This window comes from Sinocyclocheilus grahami, unplaced genomic scaffold (assembly GCF_001515645.1).
Source record: "Sinocyclocheilus grahami isolate Dianchi unplaced genomic scaffold, SAMN03320097.WGS_v1.1 scaffold38.1, whole genome shotgun sequence".
Classification (NCBI taxonomy): Eukaryota; Metazoa; Chordata; class Actinopteri; order Cypriniformes; family Cyprinidae; genus Sinocyclocheilus; species Sinocyclocheilus grahami.
Window position 1 is genome coordinate 2,359,813 of NW_015505217.1, and position 26,502 is coordinate 2,386,314.

At 37.9% G+C, this 26,502-nt stretch overlaps 2 protein-coding genes and 2 long non-coding RNA genes across 8 annotated transcripts in view; 2 read left to right on the top strand and 2 right to left on the bottom strand.

The window, feature by feature from the left end:
• The window catches only part of LOC107581829 (uncharacterized), an 8,298-nt gene extending 4,597 nt beyond the window's left edge, over positions 1-3,701 (top strand). The window contains exons 2-5 of one of the 2 annotated variants that reach the window (XR_001608868.1): positions 672-721; positions 1,188-1,309; positions 3,286-3,445; positions 3,503-3,514. This is a non-coding gene — a long non-coding RNA (uncharacterized lncRNA). Of the gene's footprint in view, positions 1-671; positions 722-1,187; positions 1,310-3,285 lie in introns of both variants that reach the window. The other variant, XR_001608867.1, reaches the window with a different exon arrangement.
• Positions 1-17,988, bottom strand: part of LOC107581830 (uncharacterized) — a 25,634-nt gene extending 7,646 nt beyond the window's left edge. Inside the window, exons 1-3 of one of the 2 annotated variants that reach the window (XR_001608870.1) lie at positions 17,700-17,988; positions 3,474-3,494; positions 2,319-2,408 (exon numbers count right to left, since the gene is read on the bottom strand). This is a non-coding gene — a long non-coding RNA (uncharacterized lncRNA). Of the gene's footprint in view, positions 1-2,318; positions 2,409-3,473; positions 3,495-17,031; positions 17,088-17,699 lie in introns of those variants that run through there. The other variant, XR_001608869.1, reaches the window with a different exon arrangement.
• map1lc3b (microtubule-associated protein 1 light chain 3 beta) lies at positions 17,099-22,833 on the top strand. The gene is made up of 4 exons (XM_016267490.1): positions 17,099-17,310; positions 19,623-19,678; positions 21,228-21,334; positions 21,453-22,833. The coding sequence occupies exons 1-4, from the start codon at positions 17,271-17,273 to the stop codon at positions 21,625-21,627; spliced, it is 378 nt and encodes a 125-aa protein (XP_016122976.1). The 5' UTR covers positions 17,099-17,270; the 3' UTR covers positions 21,628-22,833.
• A 1,264-nt stretch (positions 22,834-24,097) lies between these two features.
• The window catches only part of zcchc14 (zinc finger, CCHC domain containing 14), a 29,385-nt gene continuing 26,980 nt past the window's right edge, over positions 24,098-26,502 (bottom strand). For 2 of the 3 annotated variants that reach the window (XM_016267492.1, XM_016267491.1), the window contains exons 12-13: positions 25,239-26,402; positions 24,098-24,593 (exon numbers count right to left, since the gene is read on the bottom strand). In XM_016267492.1, coding sequence (XP_016122978.1) covers positions 24,538-24,593; positions 25,239-26,402 — 1,220 coding nt within the window. In that variant the 3' untranslated portion in view covers positions 24,098-24,537. The remainder of the gene's footprint in view (positions 24,594-25,238; positions 26,403-26,502) is intronic. The other variant, XM_016267493.1, reaches the window with a different exon arrangement.

Below are 26,502 nucleotides of genomic sequence, written 5' to 3' on the forward strand. Positions count from 1 at the left end.
GACTGGAGGCGATGGGAGGGGTCGGTGAGAGGCTGACTAGGAGCGGAAGGCCTTAAACCAAATCTGTTGGTACATTGTCTGCTACAGAAAGAAAAAATTGTAGCGATTAACTATACTTTATCTAGTTGGTGAAGAACTTCTTTAATATATGAAACCTATAAAATAAACCAATTATATATGTTTTTTTTTTTTCCCCCCAAATTATTCACCAGTGATCCAGCAAAACCTTCACTGAAGTCAAATATCCTCAAGTTTTCGGCCATCTAGTTCAGAATGTAAATGTTTTCCTGTCTCCAAACGGACACTTATTCATGGTCCAATGTGTCATTCGCCTGCACGGACACGGATCCCAAGGGTATGTAGGCTAAGAAGCTCGGCTTTCCTCTCGGTGAGAGAGTGTCTGTTAGGCCGTGCAATTGAATAACAAAGCAGGAAGTGAGCAGGACTAAGATTGTGCGCAGCAGGGTTCGGCTGCTGTGGAAGAGATGGTGCATGTATGTTGTGCAAATCAGAGCAGGTCTCGGGAGAGATATTGCGATATATCTTTTCTGTTCTAGTTTTAATTACAGATAAACATCGACCACGGAGACTTGAAATGAATGTAGAATGCGAGTCGATATGTGCAGTTATCCATTATGTAACCATGACAATTTCTGTGTTTTTTTTTCCAGGTTTTCACTAAACTGTGAGGAGAAGCGCTGACATCATCTGTTGGTGGTGTGTGAGTATGAATTTGCTAATGCATCCTTAACATTTGAACTGCAAAATAGAGCTCAATATATTGGACTATATTAGTGTGTGTATAGATAGATAGATAGATAGATAGATGGATAATGATAGGCTACAAATTAAATAAGTAAAATTATTTTATTGTATTTATTTAATATGATTGATTTATTATTGCTTATTGGTATCAGCTTATATTGAATATTACATTGCGGATGCTCATTTTCCCTATTTTAACATTTAGATTAGCTCTGCTGTCGTTTAACACTCAGTTAAATTTTTTTAAACACTAATAATATGGGGAAAAAAGTATGTATTGTAAATAAATGTGTATATATTTATATAAAATATAACTAAGTCAGTATAAAGGGAAATATATATAATAATAATAATAAGGTACAACTATAAGCTTATCGGTATTGGCCAAAATGTCATTCTTACCCTTTTTATTTGTACTCCAGCATAAATCCTGACCTGTGCTGCCTACCTAAGCCCTACCTATTGAAACAATGCATTGAACCCTTTCGTCCTGGTTGCCCTGGTTACGGCCACTTATCAAGGAGAGGTCTTAAAGATCAAACAGGTGTGGTATCCAGTTGCCACGATCCTCCTGTTGCTATGGACCTTTGTTCGGCACCGAGCACAGATGCACGCCAGTGCCGCGGAGCATGGCGAGTGTACACAAAAACACAACAGAGGGACAAAACGCATTTCGCCTCAGCGCTGCGGTGCCATAAACTACCCAGCGACCTATCTGTGGAATGGGGGTGGGGGTGGAAAAGAAGGGGGTTGCAGAGTAAAGTCAGACTGAAATTCGGCATCAGAGGTGGGCCCAGCGAGGGGCCTGAGTTCACATAGACGTACCTACTGCTCTCCCACTGATCGCTAGCGCTCCTCGCCGTCCACCCCAGGAAGCTCCCCGCTAGCAGGAGTCGCCGCACATCCCCCACACAATAGCACACGGTCACGTGGCGCATACTGTCATGTTGCCGTTTTTAACACTTGTTCTCAACCGTCACTCAATTCGTGGCAGCTGTCTTCATCACCCTCTCCATCCCTTCAGGTTTTAGCACTAGAATCTCTTTTTCGCCATCCAAGTGTTTCGATAGCGGCAGGTGGCGTGACGCGTCCAGGAAACGGTGCTTAAATCTCGTTGAATGCAGCCGAAATGTGTTAAATAAAATTTCTACCTATTGATTAACAAGAGACGTGCCTGTTCGGAAACACACAGCGTATTAAATTGACGCCGATGACTATAAAAGACAATCAGATTCGATTTGAGCACAACAGCCATGAGGTCAACTTCATTGCGACATTCTGCAGTTTAGAAAATGGCAGAATTGATTTTTGCTGCTATAAAAACAAGCTTGGATGGTTTGCCATGAACGTACAATCCAGGTAATCTGATTGCAGCTGAAAAAATCTTAACTGAATCAGAGGGTTTGCAACATTGTGTCTCTTTAAATAGACCAGACACTTTCCATATAGAAAGTTTTCGGTGAAATCTGAATGTGTTTTTATCTAAAAATGCAGAGTTATCACAGACAAACATGAAAACCGCAGATATGTGCACTCTCATGACTGCCAGTTACCTCAAACCGAAATTTTTCAGCATCCCTCTGACAGGCAGATTGAGGGGTGCGGAGCAAATTCACCACCTCCACATCTCTCCAATTTCAGCACTGTAAAATAAAAGGAAAAAACGGTAAAAGGTCGTTTTGACTGGGCTCCTGGGAGAGAGCATGTTCAGGTAATTAAGTGTAGCTTCACTCAGCCCCCTTGTCAAGGCAATTACCGTAAATCATATGCTCTTACCCGCGTTAATTACCGAGAAATCGGTCTGTACACCACTGACTGACAACCACACTCCGGCCCGCACATATTTACAACAATAACAATTATCTGATGTACCGTTACATCTGTAACAGCTGTGGTCAAAATAGATGTTGCTTGTGAAACGTAACCAAAGCTATTTAAATTGGGGAAGAGGGTGAGAGGGCTATGTTATTAATTTAACCATCGTTTATCATTGTTTTAAATTCAGATCACAGTTGCTTTCGTATTTTAAAAGAAAATTGTATATCAAAACTAAAATGGTCACAGAATATTGCATTAATTAATTATGTATAAATGGCCATAAATGAATTGCAGATGCATGCTAATATATATATATATATATAATTATAAATTGCTGATTTAAAATGACGAAACATTTTGATATTTTTAAATACATTATATATATTATTACATTTTATATATAATATACATTACTTTTATTAAATTTATCAAATCAAAACGAACATACAAACATGTAATTTATTTATTTCAATTTAATTTTCACTCAAAGTGTTACTCTGACAATATACTTTTTAATGGATAAAAACTGCATTAAAATTAGAAAAATGCAAAATGCCATTTTCACTAGTGGATGCAACTGTATAAAACGTGTTTCTTTATTCCACCAAATCTTTACTATTAACATAAGAAATTTTATTTAGTCGTGACTTGCAGCATGTCTGATTCCAGACTGTAAATTTCTCGTCAACTTTTCTATTATAGATTTGTAACTACAGGAACAATGCTGAGGAACCACCATCCGCTCCGCAGCTCTCTCAGCCCCACCCAGCAGCACTCAGCAAATCAGTAAGAGATGGATTCAAGCATCTCTGCAGTGTTTCTTCCTCAAAGATAGAGAGAGAGAGAGAGGGGGTAGAGGGAAGTCACCGCCGTCACTGTAAGTCACCCACCTAATCAGCTCAGCTCAGCACCTGGGGAGAGGGAGAGAGAGCGGAAAAGAGTGAGAGAGGTAACAATTTTAAGGGGTGACTGAACAGCCACGTAAGGTGTTCCTGCTATGTTCCCTCAAAGGATGGGTTCACTGGATGTGAAGGGAATCAAATTAGGAGAGGTGGCCAGCCGGGTTGGGGGCCGACGTGACGTGTTACTGTGGTGTTATTGCATTAAAGAAATATATCAGGACGATTTTTTGATGCATAGTTGGAGTTAGTGAGCTAACAAGCAAGATAACTAGCTATATGTGTTCTCACACTGAGTAATACATATTTTGAGGGGTTTTTTTGCACTATGGTTGCCTTCTCTGTTATCAAAAAAGGTGAAATCACTGCACTCTGCCAACTCGGGGTGTGTGGATTAGTAAATGTTTTTTTTTTTTTATGTTCTATTAAGAAAATAATTATTTAAATATTTAGTTTTTATCATATCAAATGAATTATATAATAAATCAACATATCTATGGATTTATATAATCGCATAATGATATACACTTTTTTTATTTCTTTATTTAATTTTTGTTTTCCTAAAATCGAAAACCAATTCATACCTGAACTCTGGGGATTTATTAATCGCTTCAGAAGGAAAAAGGTGCTTTCGTAGTTACTGGTTGAATAATTGCTTTTTTTTTTTTTTGCAATTAGTCATTATCAGCGTTCCACATCTGCCGTGGAACATTTTCATTTAAACATCTGAATGAGTCTAACACGTCTCCGACAAGATTTCTAAGCTAACTGACATCATTATCTGCCATCTCAGCTCCATAATCGGCTGCCCTAATGCATTTTTTAATTGTTTTCTTTCCCCAATACGTGTTCCACACCTGAGTAGAGAAGGAAAAAAGTACCATCTATTAAATGAACATCTCGTCATCTGCCTGACCAGCTATTTCAGGTCTCTCCATTAGCGAGACACGACGAATCCATCTGACGTCCAAACTGTCATATCCCCGGGCCTATAAAGACCCCTATAACATGCTCAACAATCCAAAAAATGGAGACAATTGATTTCTGCCCGCCAAGAATGATCGTAATAAAGTTTTACAAGCATGACGAATCCCCGCGGTTATGATCTATGCACATTCTCAAAGGAAAAAGGTTTCTCTCTCTCCATCGAATTATCTTTAGACAAATGGCGGTGACAGTATAATTGGACATTAGTCTTAATTCGCGTGTTATAGGAGCTGAATTGAATGCTCGCTCCTCTTGGCTGGACACCAAGCTCTTTTTCTCCGCACGGCGCGTTCGGTTTTTCTAATTGTGCCCGGTGAAAGGCGGCCATCCTAAACTGAAGAGCATAATTTAACTAGCCTTAATAAAGGATTACTATTCAACGTAGAGCCCATTATTTTCCAGATAGACACCCTACCGGAGATAAATAGGAACGGTACTCTCACCTTTTTTTCTTTTTCTCACTTGCTCCCACTTTTCTGGAATCTTAAGTAAATGTATAAGTGCGTGTGGAAACGGATTTGGCTACTTAAAGAAAATGAGAAGGGGACCGAAGCAAAAAAGGACGCCTCGACTTTATTCAGACGAACTGAGGAGCCTATTATGGCTAATATGTTTTTTTAATGGGAAAAACCATAGTTGATCCGAGCTAATTTCCCTTGTGCAGCTTGGGCTCTGAAAGTCCATCACCTCAGTATGAGGTGGTGGCGGCGAGTAGCCACATCTCTAATGAAGCTCTCCTTCAGAGGGCTAAAGAATCGCGCTGTCAGTCTCCGCTCAATGCCATCTCCGACACAATGGCCTCCCGATTGTTGCTTTCTCTTTGTATGTGCTAACCCAAGCAGGGCCTTATACAAAATTAATGGGCCGTTGTAACCTTAGCTTTGACGGTCCCCTGCCATCCCAAAACACCTGTCAGTCACGCTTTTGTTGTCGGCGCAGGTGAGTTTGACGTTGCGCGCCGTACATATTTCTGAATCTCGCGGTTCGTGTTACGTCGCGCCAGGCGCTCCATGACCAAGGAGGCTTTTCGGCTGGATTTTGTTGTTGTTGTTTTTTGTTGAGTCCTCCTCCCTCTGGACTGAAAGGAAATAAGAGTGCTTCTTTCAGAGAGAAGGGGGCACAATCCAGTCACTCGTGTCTTCCGAGGAAGGTAGAACTAAATGCACTCAGATGTCCTTCTTCAAATGTCACTCTCAAAGGTCTAGGATGTGTGTGTGTGTGTGTGTGCGGCGAGGTTTTTAGCGAAATGATGTGCAAGCTATAAGAAAAGGCCAGATCGCTGCACCTTTCCGGCCTCGCCTTTGCTGTCGCTTTCTCTTCCGTGCATTGATCTGTCATTTAAAACTGATCACTTCATTATCTCCCAAACGGCGGGCGTTACGTGGGAGTCGTGAGCATGCTTAACCGAGTGCTTTCTCATTTATGACCGGCTTTTATACCCAAGGGTAACTGCCTTGGTGGCTAATGGTAATTCAGGGAACGCAGGACTGATGGGAATGGAGTTTAATGCTTGGAAACACTAAGTGTCCTAACTGTGGGACAAGTTTTGAACAGAATGTTTGGTTTTAAAGGATTCTGGACCAATGAGATTTGGTGGGCGGGGTTATGCAGCACTGGCGCTCAGATTTACATGGTTGCGCTAAATACAATTAAATAAAATTGCATAAAATAGTAGAGTCAGTAGAGAATAGTTGAGTTAAAATTATATGTGGGGTCAAAATTTAACAGCAAATGCAAAAAAAAAAAAACATTTCTAAACTTTAGCGCTTTAGTGAATTTTTTTAAAATCTAATTTAAATTTATGCAGCACTGGCGCTCAGATTTACATGGTTGCGCTAAATACAATTAAATAAAATTGCATAAAATAGTAGAGTCAGTAGAGAATAGTTGAGTTAAAATTATATGTGGGGTCAAAATTTAACAGCAAATGCAAAAAAAAAAAAACATTTGTAAACTTTAGCGCTTTAGTGAATTTTTTTAAAATCTAATTTAAATGACCGACTTGCATGCCTTCAAACAACTTTGACTTGGTGGACTATTTCTTGCATTAAGCTAAGCAACAGAAAAAATTATAATGTCACAATGACAAAAATCTAAATATTTGCTGTACGTAATATTATAAAATATTATATTTTACTACATATAAAATGCAATAATACATTGCAAAATACATAATTTCATTGTATTATACAATTTATAAATTATAATAACACTTGATATACTGTAATAAAATAATAGAATATCACAGAAAACATATAATAATAATAATGCCGATTTTTAAATGCAAATTACAGTTTTATGGTCAATAAAAATATTTAGTCATATTTTTGTAGCAGTATTTTACTATATAAAGTTTCTTTTAACTATTTAAATGTAAATGTTGTCTATTTTTTATATTTGTATACTTTTATTTATAGATAAATATTTAAGATATTTTTTTCAAATTATAAATAAAAAATTCTTACAGATATCTTTAAAAATATTTATAAATACAAATGTTTTCTCAATTCATGTAATAAGGACAAACATGGACAGAACTGTACTTTAATTCTTCATATTGCCTGCCTTTCTCACAAATGCTTGCATTTCTTCTCTATTTCTCAAAGGTTTCCACTTGTTAACCATTCATTGTGTGATTCACACCTAAAGCTCTTTCCGGGCCTTTTCAAGCAGACCTGTTATTCGAACTAGGGGCTTGCTGGCTGAATCATCTTTCATTTTGAGCCTCATCAGACCGAACACGAGGACACGAGGTTGCCACAGTAGCCTTCAGATACGGGCGACATTTTGCAGAGAGTGTGAAGACTTCTCAATAGAAAGGGCAGGTGTGCTTCAGGTAATACCACATTATGAGCTCCCATCGGTCTTGGATTTCTCCGGATTCACAGTGGGTCTCTGGCGAGCTTTAGCTCGGGTTACTTCTGAAGCTAAAAGCACACATATAGAAGAGCTTTTAATAAATATTCATAGACAGTAAATCAATTCCTTCTCCTATAAAACGTGTTGGGCATGCTGATGGTTATATCCCAGGACATAAATCCAGCATATTGAAAAAGATCACCGAAAGCCCTGTCCGCCAAGATATTGAAGTAAATCTCAATACCTTCCACTAAAATTAAAACGACAACTCCGTTTCTAAAGATTCCATCCTCCATTTCAGCAGACGTTGGTCTGGGTCGCTGTGGAAGACTAGTGATTTTGTTGTTGTTCCTTCTGCTTTCTGACAACAAGTCACAGTCTACCTCAGCGACCAGGTCCATGTGGATACGCAGAAACCTTCTGACCAAACGAGAGGCTCATCTGTGCCCAGATGTGTTCGTTTTCCCATTCATTAGACAGGTAAGTAGCATCTGATTATTACTTGTAGCTAACGCTCATAATTAACCGCATTTTGGACCCGTGAACAATGCGGCTGATTAACTGGCTTTGCTTAAAAACCCTGTCATTTTGAATATTCAAAAAGCGCTGTTAGCCATGTCTTTTTTTGTCCGTGTTTGTGCATCCCAAACTATGCGAATCCAATTCAGCAGAGAGTTGAATTATTTCTGTTGTTGCAAACGTAGCCCTGTAGGACGCGATTGCGCCGACCAACTTAAGGTGAATGTTTTTGTGTAGGAGGCTGATATGTTTCAAGGCCTCCAGCTCTGAGTTGATCTTTTATTCATGCAAACCTTGTTCACTTCTGATGAAGCAATTATCTCACAAGCAAATCGCTTTTGTGTCGTCTGTTAAACGCGATGCAATCGCATCAATATTTCTCTTTCAAACTGATTAAAAACCTCATCCTGATACCTGTTCTGAGTCGCCTCTTTCTTCTTTTCCTACACAAGTTTGTACACTGCAGCCACGTCGAAATGTAATCATGCTTCCACGCAAATCAGATGCACTCCTGTTGCTTTATTAATCAAATCGGCCAAGGTTATTAATCTAGTCCCTCTTAATTAAGAGGCCATAGATAGGTGAATTGCAGCATTTGTAATGGTATTGTGCAGCTGATGGATACACAGACCAATAAAAGCCTTCGGTAATGGCTTCGCTGTGACTATGAATATGCATTAGCCCAGCGAACGATGAACAATGAGAGTGGGTGTTACCTTCAACTCTCACCGAATGGTGTAGGATGTTTCCATGGCGACCACCATGGCAACGCAGCGCTGAATTACTAGCCTCAGCCTTGAGAGGGGCTGTTGTCGACAATACTCGCCGCCTGCTTTTATCATGCTAAAACTATAGAGTGCTCTAGGTTATTACGACTCCATTACTTTAAGAGTAATTCATTTAATAAGATATTGGTCCTCCCAAAAAAAGCCCATTCAGGGTCAGGACGATCCAGGGATTGATCCGAATGAACTCGTTCAGTGTTATTCAAGGGGGGAAATGCTTTGGAGATGGAGAGAGAGCACCATTTTCATTTGCAATGATGCTCCATATATTATGGTCAAGTCTTTACCTCGGTCCTCCGGCCCTGGTGACGGGTCAAAGGATTTCAATTACCGCCACACGAGCTCTCAACATCCTGGTCTGCCGAGAAAAGGTTCAACAGGTTCATCAGATTATAATTTCCCATTGCACCTACAAGACCTTATATAAATATAAATATTTTAGAAAGTAAATAGCGATTTCATGTTGAAACATACTGCAATGGATATAAGATGACCCCTAAAGGTTTAATAGAAATTATGGAAGTACAAAGAGAAAAAAATCTTAATCTTCCTTTTTGCTTTTACTTACAATAATGGGATCATTGATTTTTCCTAATGATTGTTTTCAATTGCATTTTCATTTTGAAACACTGCACTGGTCACAAGATGGCCCTTAAAGTTTAATAGAAATGTTTAAATTGCAAAGAGAAAAAAATGTATCTTCCTTTTTACTTACAATAATGGGATCATTGATTTTTTTTTAGGTTGTTTTTTAATTGAATTTTCATTTTAAAACACAACATTGGGCATAAATTATTAAATCAGAAAGGGGGGAAATTGCAATCTTCCCTATTTACTTGACTTACTAACAGTAATGGAATCAATAATTTTCCAAAAATACAAATGAAAAAATATTAAGCTTCCTTTTTCCATTAAAAAACAAAAAAAACAAAGCAATTTTAACACAGAAATTGATAGTAAATTTCACAAACAATTGAAACACTTAAGCAAGTAGACATTGGATTAACCATGACATTTTGAAGTAATTTTTTTTTTACAGTGCTTTATCTTCCTTTTTACTTTATTTATTAACAATAATGGAATCATTAATTTTTCTAAAACCCAAATATTACAGAGTGAGAGAGAGTTTGTGTGTAACACAGCACTACTTAAAATTTGAAATAATAATAATAAATGCATTTAAAATCATATGAATAAATTAATTTCAATTATACATAATCATTTACAATTCCAGGTAAGTGTCAAAGGTTGCCCAAGACGCTTTGTAAGAAGGAACCATGTATGTAAGGGGTTTTGTTTTTATGGTACACTGTAATGCAGTGTTTTTCCTATCAGATATAACTAATAAATGCTAATAAATCAGACTGTATAATAGGAACACAGTATGCACAATGTAAATGATTACGAATTATGCAAGAGATTTGCACGAACAATTCTATGTAATGTGTTCAGGATCATACATGTCAGAATTACAGGATTAAATCTTTTGAGTTGCGAGGCAGCTTTAATGTCTCTGAAAGCCGAAAGCAGGCTTGTTTGAGAGGATGTGTCTCACAGTCCCCCGAGGCCCTTGTAATCATGATGGGCAGTGATTGTACAAGAGCGCCCCCTGCTGTAAACTCAGCAACCCTGTAGCGCCCAGATTATGTCGCTCCATGCAGACGCCCAAGCCTCTTATGGACAATATGGACTTCCTCTGTGAGGCTAATTGTGATTTTTTAATGAATACAATTACGAAACACCTTATTATGCTGCGATTTAACAAGATTCTACACATTTTTTGGATCAACACGAAGTTGAGACTCTAAAAAGTGTGCTCAGAAGTATTGAATATTTATACCGTGACTGCCAAGGCGACGTAAGGGAGCGATATCGCAGATAAACCCGTGCCAACTGCACTTCCTACAGGACAGCTGCCATCAGTTGAGTGCCCAGCCGTGAGTGAGCTGCCCACCATCTGATGGCTGGGACGATGACAGGAACACAGAGTGTGACTGAGTGATCCATAATAACACACACACAAACACACAGATGAATGCGCATGTAGTCGCCTCTCTGTCTTTCGTTTTACATGAAGACACATTGTCTGCAGTCGAATAGTTTTTGGATTAGCCTACTTACTCTTAAATTCTAACACAAGTAACGCATTTCAAATTCAAAACAACTTTTCTCTTATGATATCTACAATATTTTGTGTGGAATGTGTCCCTTAGGTAAATAACTAGAAGAATAAGTGCAGTAAACGGTTAAAGTATTTGTACTACAAACCTGTGTGTGTGTGTGTAATTATGACAATACATTAAAATAATACGATAAATAATCTCTGTTTGCAATATCAAGCAACATACCGGGCTGTTTTTGTACAGCCAAAATAATTGGAATGACCCCGGAAGTCTCGCACCACATTTAAGTTACAAATGGCCGCGCCAGCTTTTACATTACAAATAAGGTGGATACTCTGATTTTTTTATATTATTATTATTATTAATAGGCCTTAACTGAAATGTTTTGTAGTGCCCATTTCGCCCTCTTGAATTATAAATATGGAAGGCCTATTGTTTGACTGTTTGCCAGTTTAAAGGGGTCCTATTATGCTTTTTCACTTTTTTAATTTTAGTCAGTGTTGTAGTGTGTCGAACGGCACCGCCAGTGTGCCTACACTCATAGAAAATAATGTATTTGAATTTTAAAGACGTGGCGTGGCGCGGCGACGCTGCGCTTCTCGTCCGGTGCGCGACCGCCTCCGTGCCCAAACGTCTTTGTTTGGGCTTCCGAAAGCGGATGACACTTGTCACAAAGTCCCTTTAAGGTATTCTATAGTCTTTGCTTGTCATCGCCTTTACTAATGTGTGATGTCAGAATTAGGTTTTCCTCTAGGCTGCATGAATTTAAAAAATAATATACATCCATACAATATTAGTTTCAAACGTTTCAGTAAAAACTGTGCGAGACTTCCGGTTCATTAGCCGCTGTAGGGAAATAACGAGAAGAATAACAAACTGCAGGAAACGGTAAAACTCTTTGCACTGTTCAATGTTCATAATTAAGATAATACATGAAAATAATATGGTAAGACACACCAGTTTGCAATATCACAAATGTTTTGTCTCATGAGCCCATAGAAACACTTCTCATACAGAAAAGCTAAGAGTAAACACGATACTGAACTTGGTATGATTGAAGAACTGTTTTGAACTTGATACAGTTTAAGAAATCTTGAAGTACTTAAAGTGCTAAATCTGAATAGACATGGGGTATGTCTTATTTCTTTTCTTATTGCACATAAGTTGTAAGATATTATTTTCCGGAAGAATGTATGCTGAACATCTGGATGGTTTTAATTTGAGTTCAAACCTCCAAGAAAACAGGCTTTTACTGGGAACCTACTCATAGAATATGTATGACAATGTGTTTGATGGGATTTTTTCCAGATGTATCTCAAAGATGCATCTGCTGTTCAAGTAATGATATAAGTTATAATAGCACTTTTTTATGTATTTCTGCATCTAATAGTCCCGAGTTTCCAAATAACCACCTTGTAATGAAGTATGAATTTTAGAAAATTAAAAATATATATATATAAATGTTAAACAACTGAGTCTCCAAATATGTATACTGTAGGTATATTCTTTCTTTCTTTTTGAACTAATAATGAGTATAAACATATTTTTAAGATTTTCCTCTTTTCACTGCAAAAGTGTAAAAACAGAATGAAAAGAAAAAAAGGAAATGTGCAATTATAGCACAGATGTTCCGTGTTAGCTCACATCCAACATACCAGAAGGTTAATGGAAAAATCTTTCATATGCTTACCTATTAATAGTCTGTTGATTAATTCTTATTTACTACATAAAATGTTTGTCATTTAAATTATAAAATGTAGAAAAAAGAAAAGAAAAAAAACCTAACTGTAAAATTATAATGTTTTAATTAATATGACTCATGTGGTAAGTTCAAGGTTGCTGTGTTGAGTATGCTGAATTGCCCTCAAACTTAACTTTATATTTTCCATCTAGTATAGAATAATGCTCTGCCGTTATTAATATTCTGCTGCCATTCATACTCTATCTAACGATCCACTCAGTATTCAAGAGGTTAACTTTAATAAAATGAATCATTTTGCAGCATGGCTCATGGACGCCTAGTGGCTAACAATGCTGAATTGTCAATATTGTTTTCACTTTCACTTGCATGCTCCTTGATAGTCAGTGAGTCACTAAATATACCAGGGCCTGGCAAAACAGACCTTGTCAAGCCTAGTAATATGCTGGAAGGGAATAAACAACTGAGTACCTTTATCACATACTGTATCTGTGGTTAATTTTTATCACATGGGTCCCATTTATGTTTGTACTACAACATCTCTACAAATAATACTACAAATAAAACAAAAGTAAGAATAATTGTACTATTTGGCTCCATTTGTTTTTCAGCATCAGACCACTGCTTTCAAAATGACACATTTCTATCATAAGTTAACATCGATAGTGGCTAGGTCAATGTTGTTTTAAATATTGTTACTGTATTGCTGTTTTGCAATGTTTACAGTACCAACAAAACATAGCATTTATCTCCATGGCATTATAAGCTTATCTATTCTGAAACATTTCTGAAACATCAGTTAGTGACGTAGCTGCCTGCCACACACACACACACAAACACAAACAGTCACAATTCTATGGAAGCCCATTTCTACCACAGGATAAAAAAAAATAAAAAACATAATTGTGAGATTTAATATTATAATTCTAACTTTCCCCTCACAATTATGAGAAAACAAAATTGTGAGATGTAACCTCAGGATTGAGAAAAAAAGTCAGAATTGCAACTCCATTTGTTTTTCAGCATCAGACCACTGCTTTCAAAATGACACATTTCTATCATAAGTTAACATCGATAGTGGCTAGGTCAAGGTTGTTTTAAATATTGTTACTGTATTGCTGTTTTGCAATGTTTACAGTACCAACAAAACATAGCATTTACCTCCATGGCATTATAAGCTTATCTATTCTGAAACATTTCTGAAACATCAGTTAGTGACGTAGCTGCCTGCCACACACACACACACAAACACAAACAGTCACAATTCTATGGAAGCCCATTTCTACCACAGGATAAAAAAAAATAAAAAACATAATTGTGAGATTTAATATTATAATTCTAACTTTCCCCTCACAATTATGAGAAAACAAACTTGTGAGATGTAACCTCAGGATTGAGAAAAAAGTCAGAATTGCAAGATATAAACTTGTATTTCTAAGAAAAAAAGTCAATTGTGAGATATTTTATCTTGCAATTTCTGACTTTTTTTTCTGAATTCTGAGCAAATCAGTTTCATTGTTTCTGCCACGGAATAAAAAGATAAATAAAAGAGGTAACTGTTACTTTTAATCTGACTAATTCTGAATATTTTTCCTTGCAATTTTAAGTTACATCTTGTAATTCTGATTGTGAGATGTAACCTCAGGATTGAGAAAAAAAGTCAGAATTGCAAGATAAAAACTTGTATTTCTAAGAAAAAAGTCAATTGTGAGATATTTTATCTTGCAATTTCTGACTTTTTTTCTGAATTCTGAGCAAATCAGTTTCATTGTTTCTGCCACGGAATAAAAAAATAAATAAAAGAGGTAACTGTTACTTTTAATTTGACTAATTCTGAATATTTTTCCTTGCAATTTTAAGTTACATCTTGTAATTCTGACTTTTCTTCTCAGAATTGCATCTTGCAATTATTCTACTCAGAATTGTGTGAAAAAAAGACAGAATTTTGAGATATAAACTCTAAAAAAATGTATCCTGTGTCAGAAACAAGATTCCATACAAATCTGGGCCGGGCCTGTATTCACAAAATATCTTAGGGCTAAAAGTAGCTCATAACTTGCAGATTTAGGAGAAAATCTTAAAAATAATGGGCGTGTCAGTCCTAAATTTATGCTCTAAGATTATTTCACAAAGCGTTTTAGCGCTAGCTCCTAAATCTGTGAAACGTTAGGAGTAGTGAAGAGGACTCCTAATCACTAAGACCAAGCCACAAACTATCCTAAAATGTCTGTTGCTGGCAATCTGCCTCGGAACGTAAACATTTTAGAAACGTTTGATGATAATGAGTTTTTATAAAGGTATCACACCTTTATAAAGGTTCGACAAATTTTCCTTTGATTATATCCTTGTTTTCATTAACCAGCTGGGCAAGAAATAAGAGCTGTTCTTGAGTCCAGTTTGGTTTTCTTTTACGTCTGAATGTCTTACTATCCGCCATGATTATTCTACTCTGTTAATTAAAAGGCTGTTTATATGCATATCCGCTAATTGTTTTTGAGAAGCATACATGTAAGAGGCTGATAGTTAGCTGAACATATACTTGTTTAATTAGTGACACTTAGCCTGCTTTTTAAAATCTTTATTTGAATGTGGCAACACAACATCGTGCTCTACAATATTTCTATGAATAAATCTGACAGAGACCCCTCCCCTATCAGCCAATCACTGTGTGCATAGTTAGTAAGCATGCTGACATCATCCATAGCAACGAGGTCAACCCCGCCCTTACTCTTAGCTTAAAGGGGTCATAGGATGCTACATGCACTTTTACAAGTAGTTTGAACTGAAATGTGTGTTGGCAGTGTGTGTACACAACCACCCTATAATGATAAAAAATTCACCCTGTTTTTTTTTTAATCTGGTTAAATGTTTTTCCCTTTCTCAAATCGAGCCGATCTCAGATGCCTGTCTGTGTGACGTCACAAAACAGACCCCTCCCACGATAGTTATGGGCGTGTCAGTCCTAAATTTATGCTCTAAGATTATTTCACAAAGCGTTTTAGCGCTAGCTCCTAAATCTGTGAAACGTTAGGAGTAGTGAAGAGGACTCCTAATCACTAAGACCAAGCCACAAACTATCCTAAAATGTCGTTGCTGGCAATCTGCCTCGGAACGTAAACATTTTAGAAACGTTTGACGATAATGAGCTTTTATAAAGGTATCACCTTTGGTTTTGGAGGTTATCCCAACTCCAAATTTTCCTTTGATTATATCCTTGTTTTCATTAACCAGCTGGGCAAGAAATAAGAGCTGTTCTTGAGTCCAGTTTGGTTTTCTTTTACGTCTGCATGTCTCACTATCGGCCATGATTATTCTACTCTGTTAATTAAAAGGCTGTTTATATGCATATCCGCTAATTGTTTTTGAGAAGCAGATGCCTGTCTGTGTGACGTCACAAAACAGACCCCTCCCACGATAGTTTGATTGACAGTAGTGTTTCAGCACAGACTGGACTGGTGTCTTAACTTAGACTCGCCCTGAGTGGCTGTCATCAGTCCGCCATTGTTTCACCGCCGGAGCAGATGTAGACAAGAATGACTCCTAAGCGATTGAGGTGTAATAATGAACAGCAGTCGTTATTTACTCCCGACATCTGAGCCGCTGAACTTGCAGTGGATTACATTGTTTCTGAAGGGAATGCGCCCCCGATCTACATAAATGCATCTATGTTCGCGCGACTCATTCGTGATTCAGCCTCATCTACAGAAGAAGTGAGTATAATATTTTGTAATGAATCTTTGCAAATCGCCTTTCCTAATAATGTGCTAATTAGCAAGTTTCACGATTAATGAGGCTAACGTAAACAGTCCCTCAGGGCTCGGAAGAGAGGGGTGGGGTCAGCAGAGCTCATTAACATTTAAAGGAAAATGCTACAAAAACGTCTTAATCTGAAAAGAGCTGTTTTTGACAGGGTAAAAGTTCAGGTGGAGTTTTTTTACACTACCATTGACAAATTTTAACCAACTATGTTAGACTTTTCATTAAAACCCTAAAGAATCATATCAACTTGTGGAAAATGGGCATCCTATGACCCCTTTAAGACTTCTCTCTATTCCTTACTAAAAGTTTGTCTCAGCAGCTTTGTGAATAGGTTTTAAGAGAAAACTCTTAGCTAAAAACTTTTACTGCTATTAAGGAGAACTCTTAGTGGTAAGATAAAATGTTTTGTGAATACTGTTTCTTTAAATTATTTATGACTCAGTCTTAACAACAGTATAATTGAAGGATTTAAGGCTGAGTCATCTGGCAAGCATTAATGTACACTAGCTTGAGTAAACCACAAAATCTAAACAAAATCTGCTAAATCATAACTGTTTTGATGTTTAAATACTGTCTGCAAAGCCTGTTAAATGACCACTGCATTAAACTAACCTCATATATTGTCAACATGTGTTGACTGACTGTAAACATTCACTGCAGTAAAAAGTGTGACACATGCTTGGAAATGGTTGAAGTCTTTCAGAAGCCGATAACTCAGTTGAACTGAAACAAGTATGAATAGAGTAAGCATACAGAATAAATGACAACTGCCACAGACAAAACCTACCCTAAAAATATGCCTCATTATAGTGACTAACCTCAAACTCTTCCCCTTTTCCTGCACGCACACGGCATATGCGCCATGACGTCAGAGGTCAGCTGACTGGTTTGTTTTGCTGGTAAGCCGGACTTCACAGGACGAAGCAACGACACGCAACTGAAATATAGGATTTCGCTTTATTTAAAACATAACCGATTAAGATCTGTTCAGAGACAGAAAAGGAAAGAAAGTAGGCACGTTTGCCTAAAGAAAACGGTGTCTAATCGCATTTTAAACATGCCTTCGGAAAAGACATTTAAACAAAGGAGGACATTTGGTAAGTGTATCGAGTTCATATCATCAGAGAATCGCTTTTCTACTGTATTTCTGATATATGTATTCATTTTACATTTGGAATGGCACGTTTACGTAAGCCTATATTCTGGGAAAGTTTGTGATTGTCGTTTATATTTGTAATGGTATATACAGCTAAGTTACCTCAAATACCTGAATATTGTAGTGAAGTGTGTATTAATGTAATACACGCATCGTATTATATTACGACACGAAATTTATGCGATATAGAAAAATAGGTCCTGTTGTTACTCTACAAACAATCTAGTCAAACTGGGTTATAAGGGTGTCGGCCGTGTAGTTCAGACTATATATACATACAGGCTACAGACTCATGACCATAACATAAACAACATAACGAGTTTCTCTTACCTTATTTTCAACATGTCAACCCCAGAATCTATGTTGCGTTGTCTTTGATTGTTTGTGGGCAGATGTTAGCGAAACACGCGCTGCAGGATTGGGGGATGGGACTCGTCGTTTAAGGTTATTTGGAAGGACTCGAGTAAACAAACAATGATGCCGAATGAATATTCGTAATATTTCAATAGCGACTATTCAGATAACATCGACATTTTCTGAAAAAATAAAACAAAATAGTATTTCTGTTGCAGTGATCATTGCGTTCAGTTATAGGCCTGTGTTAAGGCGAAGTATCGGCGCTGAGTTATCCTTCTCATAACCGTATCAACATGTCAACCCCAGAATCTATGTTGCGTTGTCTTTGATTGTTTGTGGGCAGATGTTAGCGAAACACCGCGCTGCAGGATTGGGGGATGGGACTCGTCGTTTAAGGTTATTTGGAAGGACTCGAGTAAACAAACAATGATGCCGAATGAATATTCGTAATATTTCAATAGCGACTATTCAGATAACATCGACATTTTCTGAAAAAATAAAACAAAATAGTATTTCTGTTGCAGTGATCATTGCGTTCAGTTATAGGCCTGTGTTAAGGCGAAGTATCGGCGCTGAGTTATCCTTCTCATAACCGTTACCACTCTTGTTTTCCATCCCTTTTTGGGACTGAAGTGGAAAAATAGCTGATAACATAGTGAGAGACTTAGCCAGACAGCATTTTGGCCTTTGTTTGTATTCATAACGTACTTATTTGATCGATGCTGTAAGAGAATATAGCCTATTGGAGTTTTTATATGAAGGCCCGTGTGTCTTTATGTGACTAGTTATAAAACAAATGAGATATCAGCCCGTAAATTACCTAATTCATCTTCAGCCAATGTTGTTGTGACAGTCAGCCCAAACAAGCTAATGTTAGTAGCGACGTCTTTCTAAAGTAGAATCTTTTTTTTAATAAAGAAAAACCAAACTAAACAACCGAACTGGTTCTGGAGTCGACCGAACACGTTTTATGAACAAACAGAGTTTTAATGAATATCATTTTTACATGAGAAGTGTAAATGGTAATTATATGTAGGTATGACTTTGTTGTTTTGATCATATGTAGTTCCATATAGGTGCCGTGAAGGCTTTTATCATAAAGCTTTAAGAAAGGATGAACCAGGTGCTCAAAACGAAACTAAAGAACACATTTCGCTGAGGTTTAGTTGTCAGACACCAAAGGTTACCACAGTTGCTCAATAATTGCACGTTTCATACATCAGCAGCACGTGCTCAAGTCAAGTTCATGAATCATCACACGACCTCGTGTTCCCCAGACTGAAGTTTTATCTTGTTCCTTTGTGTCTCTAATTCTTTGGAAACGTAGTTTGTCCTACAATATCAATGCAGTGCTGTGTTTTCTACACTTGTCGTTTTATTGTTTTATGGTATTCTGTAGATACTGTCATGTCATGTCTTTTGTTCAAAGTCTAGTTAGCTCGGTACACAAAGGCCTGCCTTGCTTCTTTTTCATTTCTGTTCATTAAATCGTTAAGAGAAAATGATGTGGAACAAATGCTTACACAACAAAGAAATAAACTAATATTCCAAGCAATTTAACTGGGAAGAACAGACAAACACTGGAGCCATTGTTGAGTGTTTTCTTAAAGCGACAGTTGACCGAAAATTAATATTTAGTCATTATTTATGCACCCTTAAACATATTCAGTTTCATTTGGAACAGAACCTTCTTAGTTTCGAAGCCCTTTCTTGTTCGGTTGAAACTGAACCACAGGATAGGACTAGCACGTTTAACGTGGACCTGTTAAACACAATTAAACTTGGTCCTTGATTGATACCCAAACCCATATCCAGCTCAGTAAAATGTCTGTGGTTTAATGCATCCTGTACTGTGATCTGCTGTATCTAATATCCGCTCCTACTTCCTCTCCACAGAGCAGCGGGTGGACGATGTACGGCTGATCCGGGAACAGCATCCAAGCAAGATCCCAGTAAGCAGATTATATTTGTGTCTGTGGAGCTGAAGATGAAGATTAAAATTGATAACCAATTAAAATCGCTCGCACACTTAGTATGCAAGTGTTGTAACGTTTTTACCAGTATAGACCTTTATAATAAAATATTATCATTAGAATATGGTTATATTTGCCCTATTTGAGGATGTTACATAGTATTGCATATTTGCATTTGATCCATTCATCATCACTAAACACTAAAGGATAGTTCACTCACTCTAAAATGAAATTGTCATTTTCGCCCTCATGTTGTTTCAAACCTCTATGACTTGTGTGACTTCTGTGGATCAAATTAAAACGGATATTTTCTCAAATGTCTCAACTATTTTAGTTCAAACAATGATCGTTAATGGGGTCCAAAACAACTTGGCCCCCAGTGACCTTTGTTGTATTGATGAAAAAACGCTGAAACATTTGTTAAAATATGTTCTGTGTTCCACAGAAAAAAATTAAGTTTGGAGCAACATGAGCGTAAGTTAAATGATAGAATTTCCATTTTTTTTGTTGAATTACTTGAACAAAATCAGATGGCCTTCAGATCAAGTGTTTAAAACATGCTCAGCTGTGTGTATTGAGCATAATAGGTTAATCTTATGGATAATCTCAAAAGGAAGCTTGTCAATAGACCTAGTAAAACAGATAGCATATGAATGGCTGCGTTTGCATGTATGTATAGGGCCTTTATCAGCCTCTTAAAGACCAGTCAGTGGTATTGTAGCCAGGTGTCACCTCTATTGATAATGCCTCAGGGTTACCAGTCTCAATTGTTATTCAAGCTAACCAGGATAAAGTGGTCAACTTACCATCTGCTGAATAGACACAAACCACCACCCAGAGCAACTTCTTTGAGTGGGAACGTTTGGACAGACTTGATTTAAGACTGAATTATTTCGTTTTAAATTACTCTAAAACTTAAATTAAATGTTTTTAGATTGATGCGTTGGACCACAAAGTGGTGGAAGAAAAATATAGTAAATATAATTTTTTTTTAAATACTGTCATTAAAAAATACATACTGTAAACAACATTGTTTACAAATTTGGGGGAAATTTAATTTTTTTTATTTTTTTAGTATTTTTTAATTATTATTTAAAAATGACAGAAAACACATTTATTAAAAAAGATTTATGTTTCAAATAAATGCTGTTCTTTTGAACTTTCTATTTAAACACTCTAGAATAAATGTCTATCATTGTTTCCACAAATATATTTATTATACTGAGTCCCAAATATATAAATTATCATGATTTCTGAAGAATCATGTCACACTGAGGACTGGAGTAATTATGCTGAAAATTCAGCTTTATCAAAACAATAAATTACTTTTTAAAATGTGTTATAATATAAAATTGTTATTTTAAATTTACTGTATTTGTGATCAAATCAATTCAACCTGGGTTAGCATAAGAGATGTCTTTAAAAACTTACTGACCCCAAATGTCTAAACAGTAGAGCACATACATACTATGTACACTAAAATAAATATGCATATATGCTAATATTTAGCTTGTTGGTTTTGTTTCAGGTCATCATTGAGAGATACAAAGGAGAAAAGCAACTGCCAATTCTTGACAAAACTAAGTTTTTAGTTCCCGACCACGTAAACATGAGCGAACTTATTAAGATCATCAGGTAACACCAAACAAATGTCTTTTACCTCTTGCCTTTCATTATAATTTCTCTTTATCATTACTATTTCTGATTAAAAAACTTCGCTAATGCATCTCTGGTTCATGTGCATTTCCAAAAGGAGACGCCTCCAGCTCAACTCCAATCAGGCTTTCTTCCTACTTGTCAACGGTCACAGCATGGTATCTGTGTCCACCGCCATTTCTGAGGTCTACGAACGCGAGAAAGACGAGGACGGCTTCCTGTACATGGTCTACGCCTCCCAGGAGACATTTGGAACTGTGTGTCCTCAGTAAAAAATGGCAAAACGATTGGCTTTCACTCTCGGACAATGATACAACCTACCCTGAACTCTTGTGACCTCTCCCTTGCAAATATCCCTATCCCATTTCCCATCCAAACAGGAACCAACTGAACTTTTAGTCATTTGGCTCACCAATCCCAGCCATTATCCAAAGCTAAATCCTAACTTCCTACATCTCAGCCCTTTAACCTCGGCTCCCTCTAAATAATTTGAGTTTTAATGATGGAACAGGAGTCGATTGTGTTTAGGTTGTAGGACAGGTTATGGTTAGTTGGACTAATAATCCGGATTTACTCAACATTAAGCTTGAACGAAAGACTTCTGGGTGTAGAGATGGAATCATCTCAATTTCTTGGCGGTTGAATTTCCGAAATGGCATTTAGTGTACCGTTAGGCGGCCAAATAGAGGTTATTCGTCAGGTTCATTCTGGTGACCTTTAACCCCTCCCGCTGTTCATCGAATCTCTGTATTTGTTGAGTTCGACAGCCTTTCCTTACCTGTAGGTGTCAAACTGTATTTTCCGCTGTTCCATTTTCCTGTTAGAAGCAATTCAGTCTTTTCACCTCCCCCTCGAGCTTTTTGCTAATTGGGTCATGAGCGTTGAGGGTCTTGGATTTCACAAATCAGTGGGTAAGTCAAGGTTCGAAACGACGGCCTACTTGCCTTGTTGACATTTGAAGTATGATCCAGTGGGACATACCTGAGGAAATAAATAGCAAGCAATTTATAATACAAGAAATTCTGCTTTGATTGTAGTGTGAAGCTTTAAAAGGAAGGAAAATGTAATTATATTCAATGGTACATTGAGCGAATGAATGTGGCTTTAGCGATTGTGGCCCAAGGTAGAGAGGGCAGCTCAATCACGGACACGAGCGCTGCCCGAACATCCTTGCTCTTTTATGTGCACGCTTTTAGACTTTTCAATTTCATTAGAGGATTATTTACACCTTTATAAATACATAACCGTGAGCTGTTGTATTCTTTCCATCTGTATGTCTTACAGTAAACTGTACAGATAAGCTTAGTTGCCTTTTCTCCTGAGCATTTAATTGCTGTCTGTCTTGCTCTTATTTAAAGAGATGTTATTTTTTTGGTTGTTTTGTTCTTGTAAAAATCAATTCATATGTGCTACTATTGTGCAATTTACAAAAGTGACTGTTTGTTTGAATGAGAGTTTAACTTTAAAGGATTATCAACCCATTATCGAACTAAGCTCATTTATGTATTTCTCCTGCTCAGATTTACAGCAATATCACACTTCTATTTCTGTTGACATTTTAAAAAATAAAAGAGAAATATGCATCCTGTCTGGCATTTTCTTTGATAATTTTTTCTTAAAAACGTCAAGCTTCTGTTGACCACTACCAAACAATTCTCAAAAACATTTTTAATTCATTTTTTAAAAAGTGTCAAAGTGATACATTATACAAAAATTCAACGATCAAACTTCATTCAACATTCACCTCAGAATACAAAATGGCTGCGGCAACATTGTCGTTTTAGACCAAAAGCTTTCCTGCGATAATACTAGACATAATACATACAGCACGTAGTAAATCAGGCGACATGCATAGCCAGTGACGCAAGATCTTTGTCATTTATAAACAGAAATATCACCATTTGCTTTGAAACATCAAAAATGTTTGGCAATGACAACGGAAAGGCATCTATTGGCTAAATGCGCCTAATGGTGAAAGTCTGACCTTTTTCAACACTTTGGAAAATTTTTAGGCTAATGTAATTGAGAAACAACATGGGAAAACCCACTTTTTGACCTTTGTAGTGTGCCATACTGAAAAGGTTTCCTCTTGTGTTCAGTTCTCAGTACAAAAACTAAAATTCAGAAGTCTGAACAGTTTTTTGCACAGTTTCATGAATGCTAGTGAATTAAAAAAGCTTTAGCAGTCCCAAGAGCATTGACTGTATAAACATTTTATCTGAGCGCCACTTGACGTGGCACCTCTATGACAAAGAGAATGTAATAAAAAAATATAATTCGAAAGTAGCAAACGTTTTCAAAAACCCGGATATGAACAAATACGCCATGATTACAACAAACAGGAAGAACACATGATGATTAAGAAGACTTCCTGTAGTCAAAAAGCTAAAAAAAATGACCTCTTGAGATTGAAAACGACTTTTTCGCCTTCACAATTGTCAGTTTCTCCTTCCTTTCTGAACATCCAGAAAAAAAGATTGCCAGTATCTTATTCACAAAGGATGACTTATAGTCGCACCATGAACAAAAAGACGTGGCCATCATTGCATATTATTTGGCGAGCAAAATGCTTCCAAGAAAAAAGTAGCAAACGTTTTCAAAAACCCGGATATGAACAAATACGCCATGATTACAACAAACAGGAAGAACACATGATGATTAAGAAGACTTCCTGTAGTCAAAAAGCTAAAAAAATGACCTCTTGAGATTGAAAACGACTTTTTCGCCTTCACAATGGTCAGTTTCTCCTTCCTTTCTGAACATCCAGAAAAAAAGATTGCCAGTATCTTATTCACAAAGGATGACTTATAGTCGCACCATGAACAAAAAGACGTGGCCATCATTGCATATTATTTGGCGAGCAAAATGCTTCCAAGAATGACATGTGCAGCATGATCTGATACACTACTGGCTGCTCCACAGTGCTCAAGCGAGTCTCAAGTGAGACGAACTGCGTGAAGAACACAAAAAGAGTGAATTCTTCTTTGAACTTCCCTTTACTAAGATCCACCGTGAAGTGATTCTTTGGCACAAGGCTTTCATTGGAAGCCATATCTAATGGAACTCCATCGCTCGATCCTCCTGTAAAGAGAAACTGTAATGCCTTTGCTCAGCGGAGTCTCACATCAAGCGTCTTTACACACTGAGGAGGGTGCAGGTCCAGACCAGTTCATTCACACCATTTATTCCCCTGAGTCCTGGCTGTCTGACTGCGGGGAATATTTCAGACGAAAAGTCCCTGCAAAAACAAAACAATTGCTTGTTTGAAAATGCAAAAAATAACTCCGGTTTTACATTTTTTGAAGAAAGGTTAACCGAACTTTTATTTTGATGGGTTGCTGTGAAACCCTCTAGACGATAGGTTTACTCAAAAGAAACGGTAAAATGCTCATGAAGTGACTCTCAGAGCAGTTCTAGCGTTCATGTTTATGTGTTTATGTACTCATATATTAAGGAGGCAGAGGCTGAAAACATTGCGAGCGTTACGCGTGCTTCAGTATGCGTGTAGTAAACAAAAACGCGCGTCTGCGCCATTCATTCACACAGAGACACATATTTAAATAATCTTTTTGCGGCTTAATATTCACAGATACTGGTCCATATCGTGCTTTGATTTAAGTGTACTGACCTCCTTTCAATTTATTTACTCTAAATTTTGCAAATTCCGTGACATTCCGCGTTATACAGTAAATTCCATTTTTGTGATCAGATTCCGCGATTCCATCTGCATTTTCCGCATCCCAGAAGTCATAGGGCCCTAAAAAAGTATTCTGGGTGGATTCTAATTTGCTCTTAGGATGTTCTGGGTGGTTGCTAGAGTATTGCTATGTGGTTGCTCAGGTGTAATGAGTTTACAAGCACTACTTATAAACAGTGCTGTTACCTTGTTGTGCAGAGTCCATTGCTGGCTGCTTGCAGTCTTGTGCTCGATGCCCACTCAGCCCACAGTTATAGCAGGACACATTCCCCGTTTTCTTATGCCCAGAGCTTCCGTTTCCCATCATTCCATGGGGCTGGTACACACCACCCCCTCCCCCTAGAAAACCCTGCACTGGTGGAAGCACAAGGTTTTGTTGCGAGTCATGTGATAGACTGCTGTTGTAAATAGGCGGGGCCACCAGGGGGTAGGAAAAGGGGGAGGCGGTACCACTTCCTGTAAGAAGGGGGCTGAAATGAAGCAAAGGCCCTAACGTGAATAATGACGTTCCTGAAAACGGATGTGGAAAATATCCGGCGTAGCTAACTGGAAGTGCCCCGTACGAGCCACAGTTGCCGCTACAACCGCAAGAGCTACAAACGCACAATGAGGAACTGGAGTTAGCGCTGTTTGCTTGCACTGAGGCGTAGCCGCTATTCTCTGTGGATGCTGGGCTAGAACTGGGCGTGACTGTGGGCGTACTGTTAACGCAGTATGTGTTCCCGGGTACTGCCGCCATGGGAACATTGCTGGCTGTTGCTATTGGAACTCCACTGACAGGTGAGAAGGTGGGTCTGGTGGAGGAACTCGATGAGGGGCAGGAGGACGGGGTGGAGAGAGGGTACGACCCTGTGCGTGGAACAGAAAACGACACTTGTAAATGTAAGGGTGGGTGGGAAACATGATGGAGGGTGTTAGACGTGGAGGTGAGAGCAGTGCTGGTCTCCACCATGAGACCTGGAGGGGAGCGAAGCACTGTGAGGGGCCCACGGGGGCCTGACACATCCTGGTGCCTCGGAGAACCGTCAAGATTCAACCCAGGGAAGATGTTCTCAAGCCGTACACCCACGGTGACCCCAGACCCCATCGGTTTGGGACGTTCTTCTGAACAGAGAGGGGGTGGATGAAGTTTGCGGGGAGAGTTGATAACGCGGCCTGGGGAGAGGAGGGGCAAGGATGGAGGGGGCAAATTCATTTGGGAGGGACAGAGGGAGGGATCGTTCTGGACTGGGAGGACTTGGGCAGTGGGACGGCTGGGACCAGTGGATACCGCAGGATTGAGGAGAAAGCATGACCGCTCTTTCTCACCAGGATCCAAACCAGACTCGAAACCTGAAAGGATATATAGACCTAAAATGAAATGACATGCAATCATTTAATAAGTAATAAAAAATTAAATTAAAATTATATATATATATATATACTGTATATATATACTCTGTATATATAT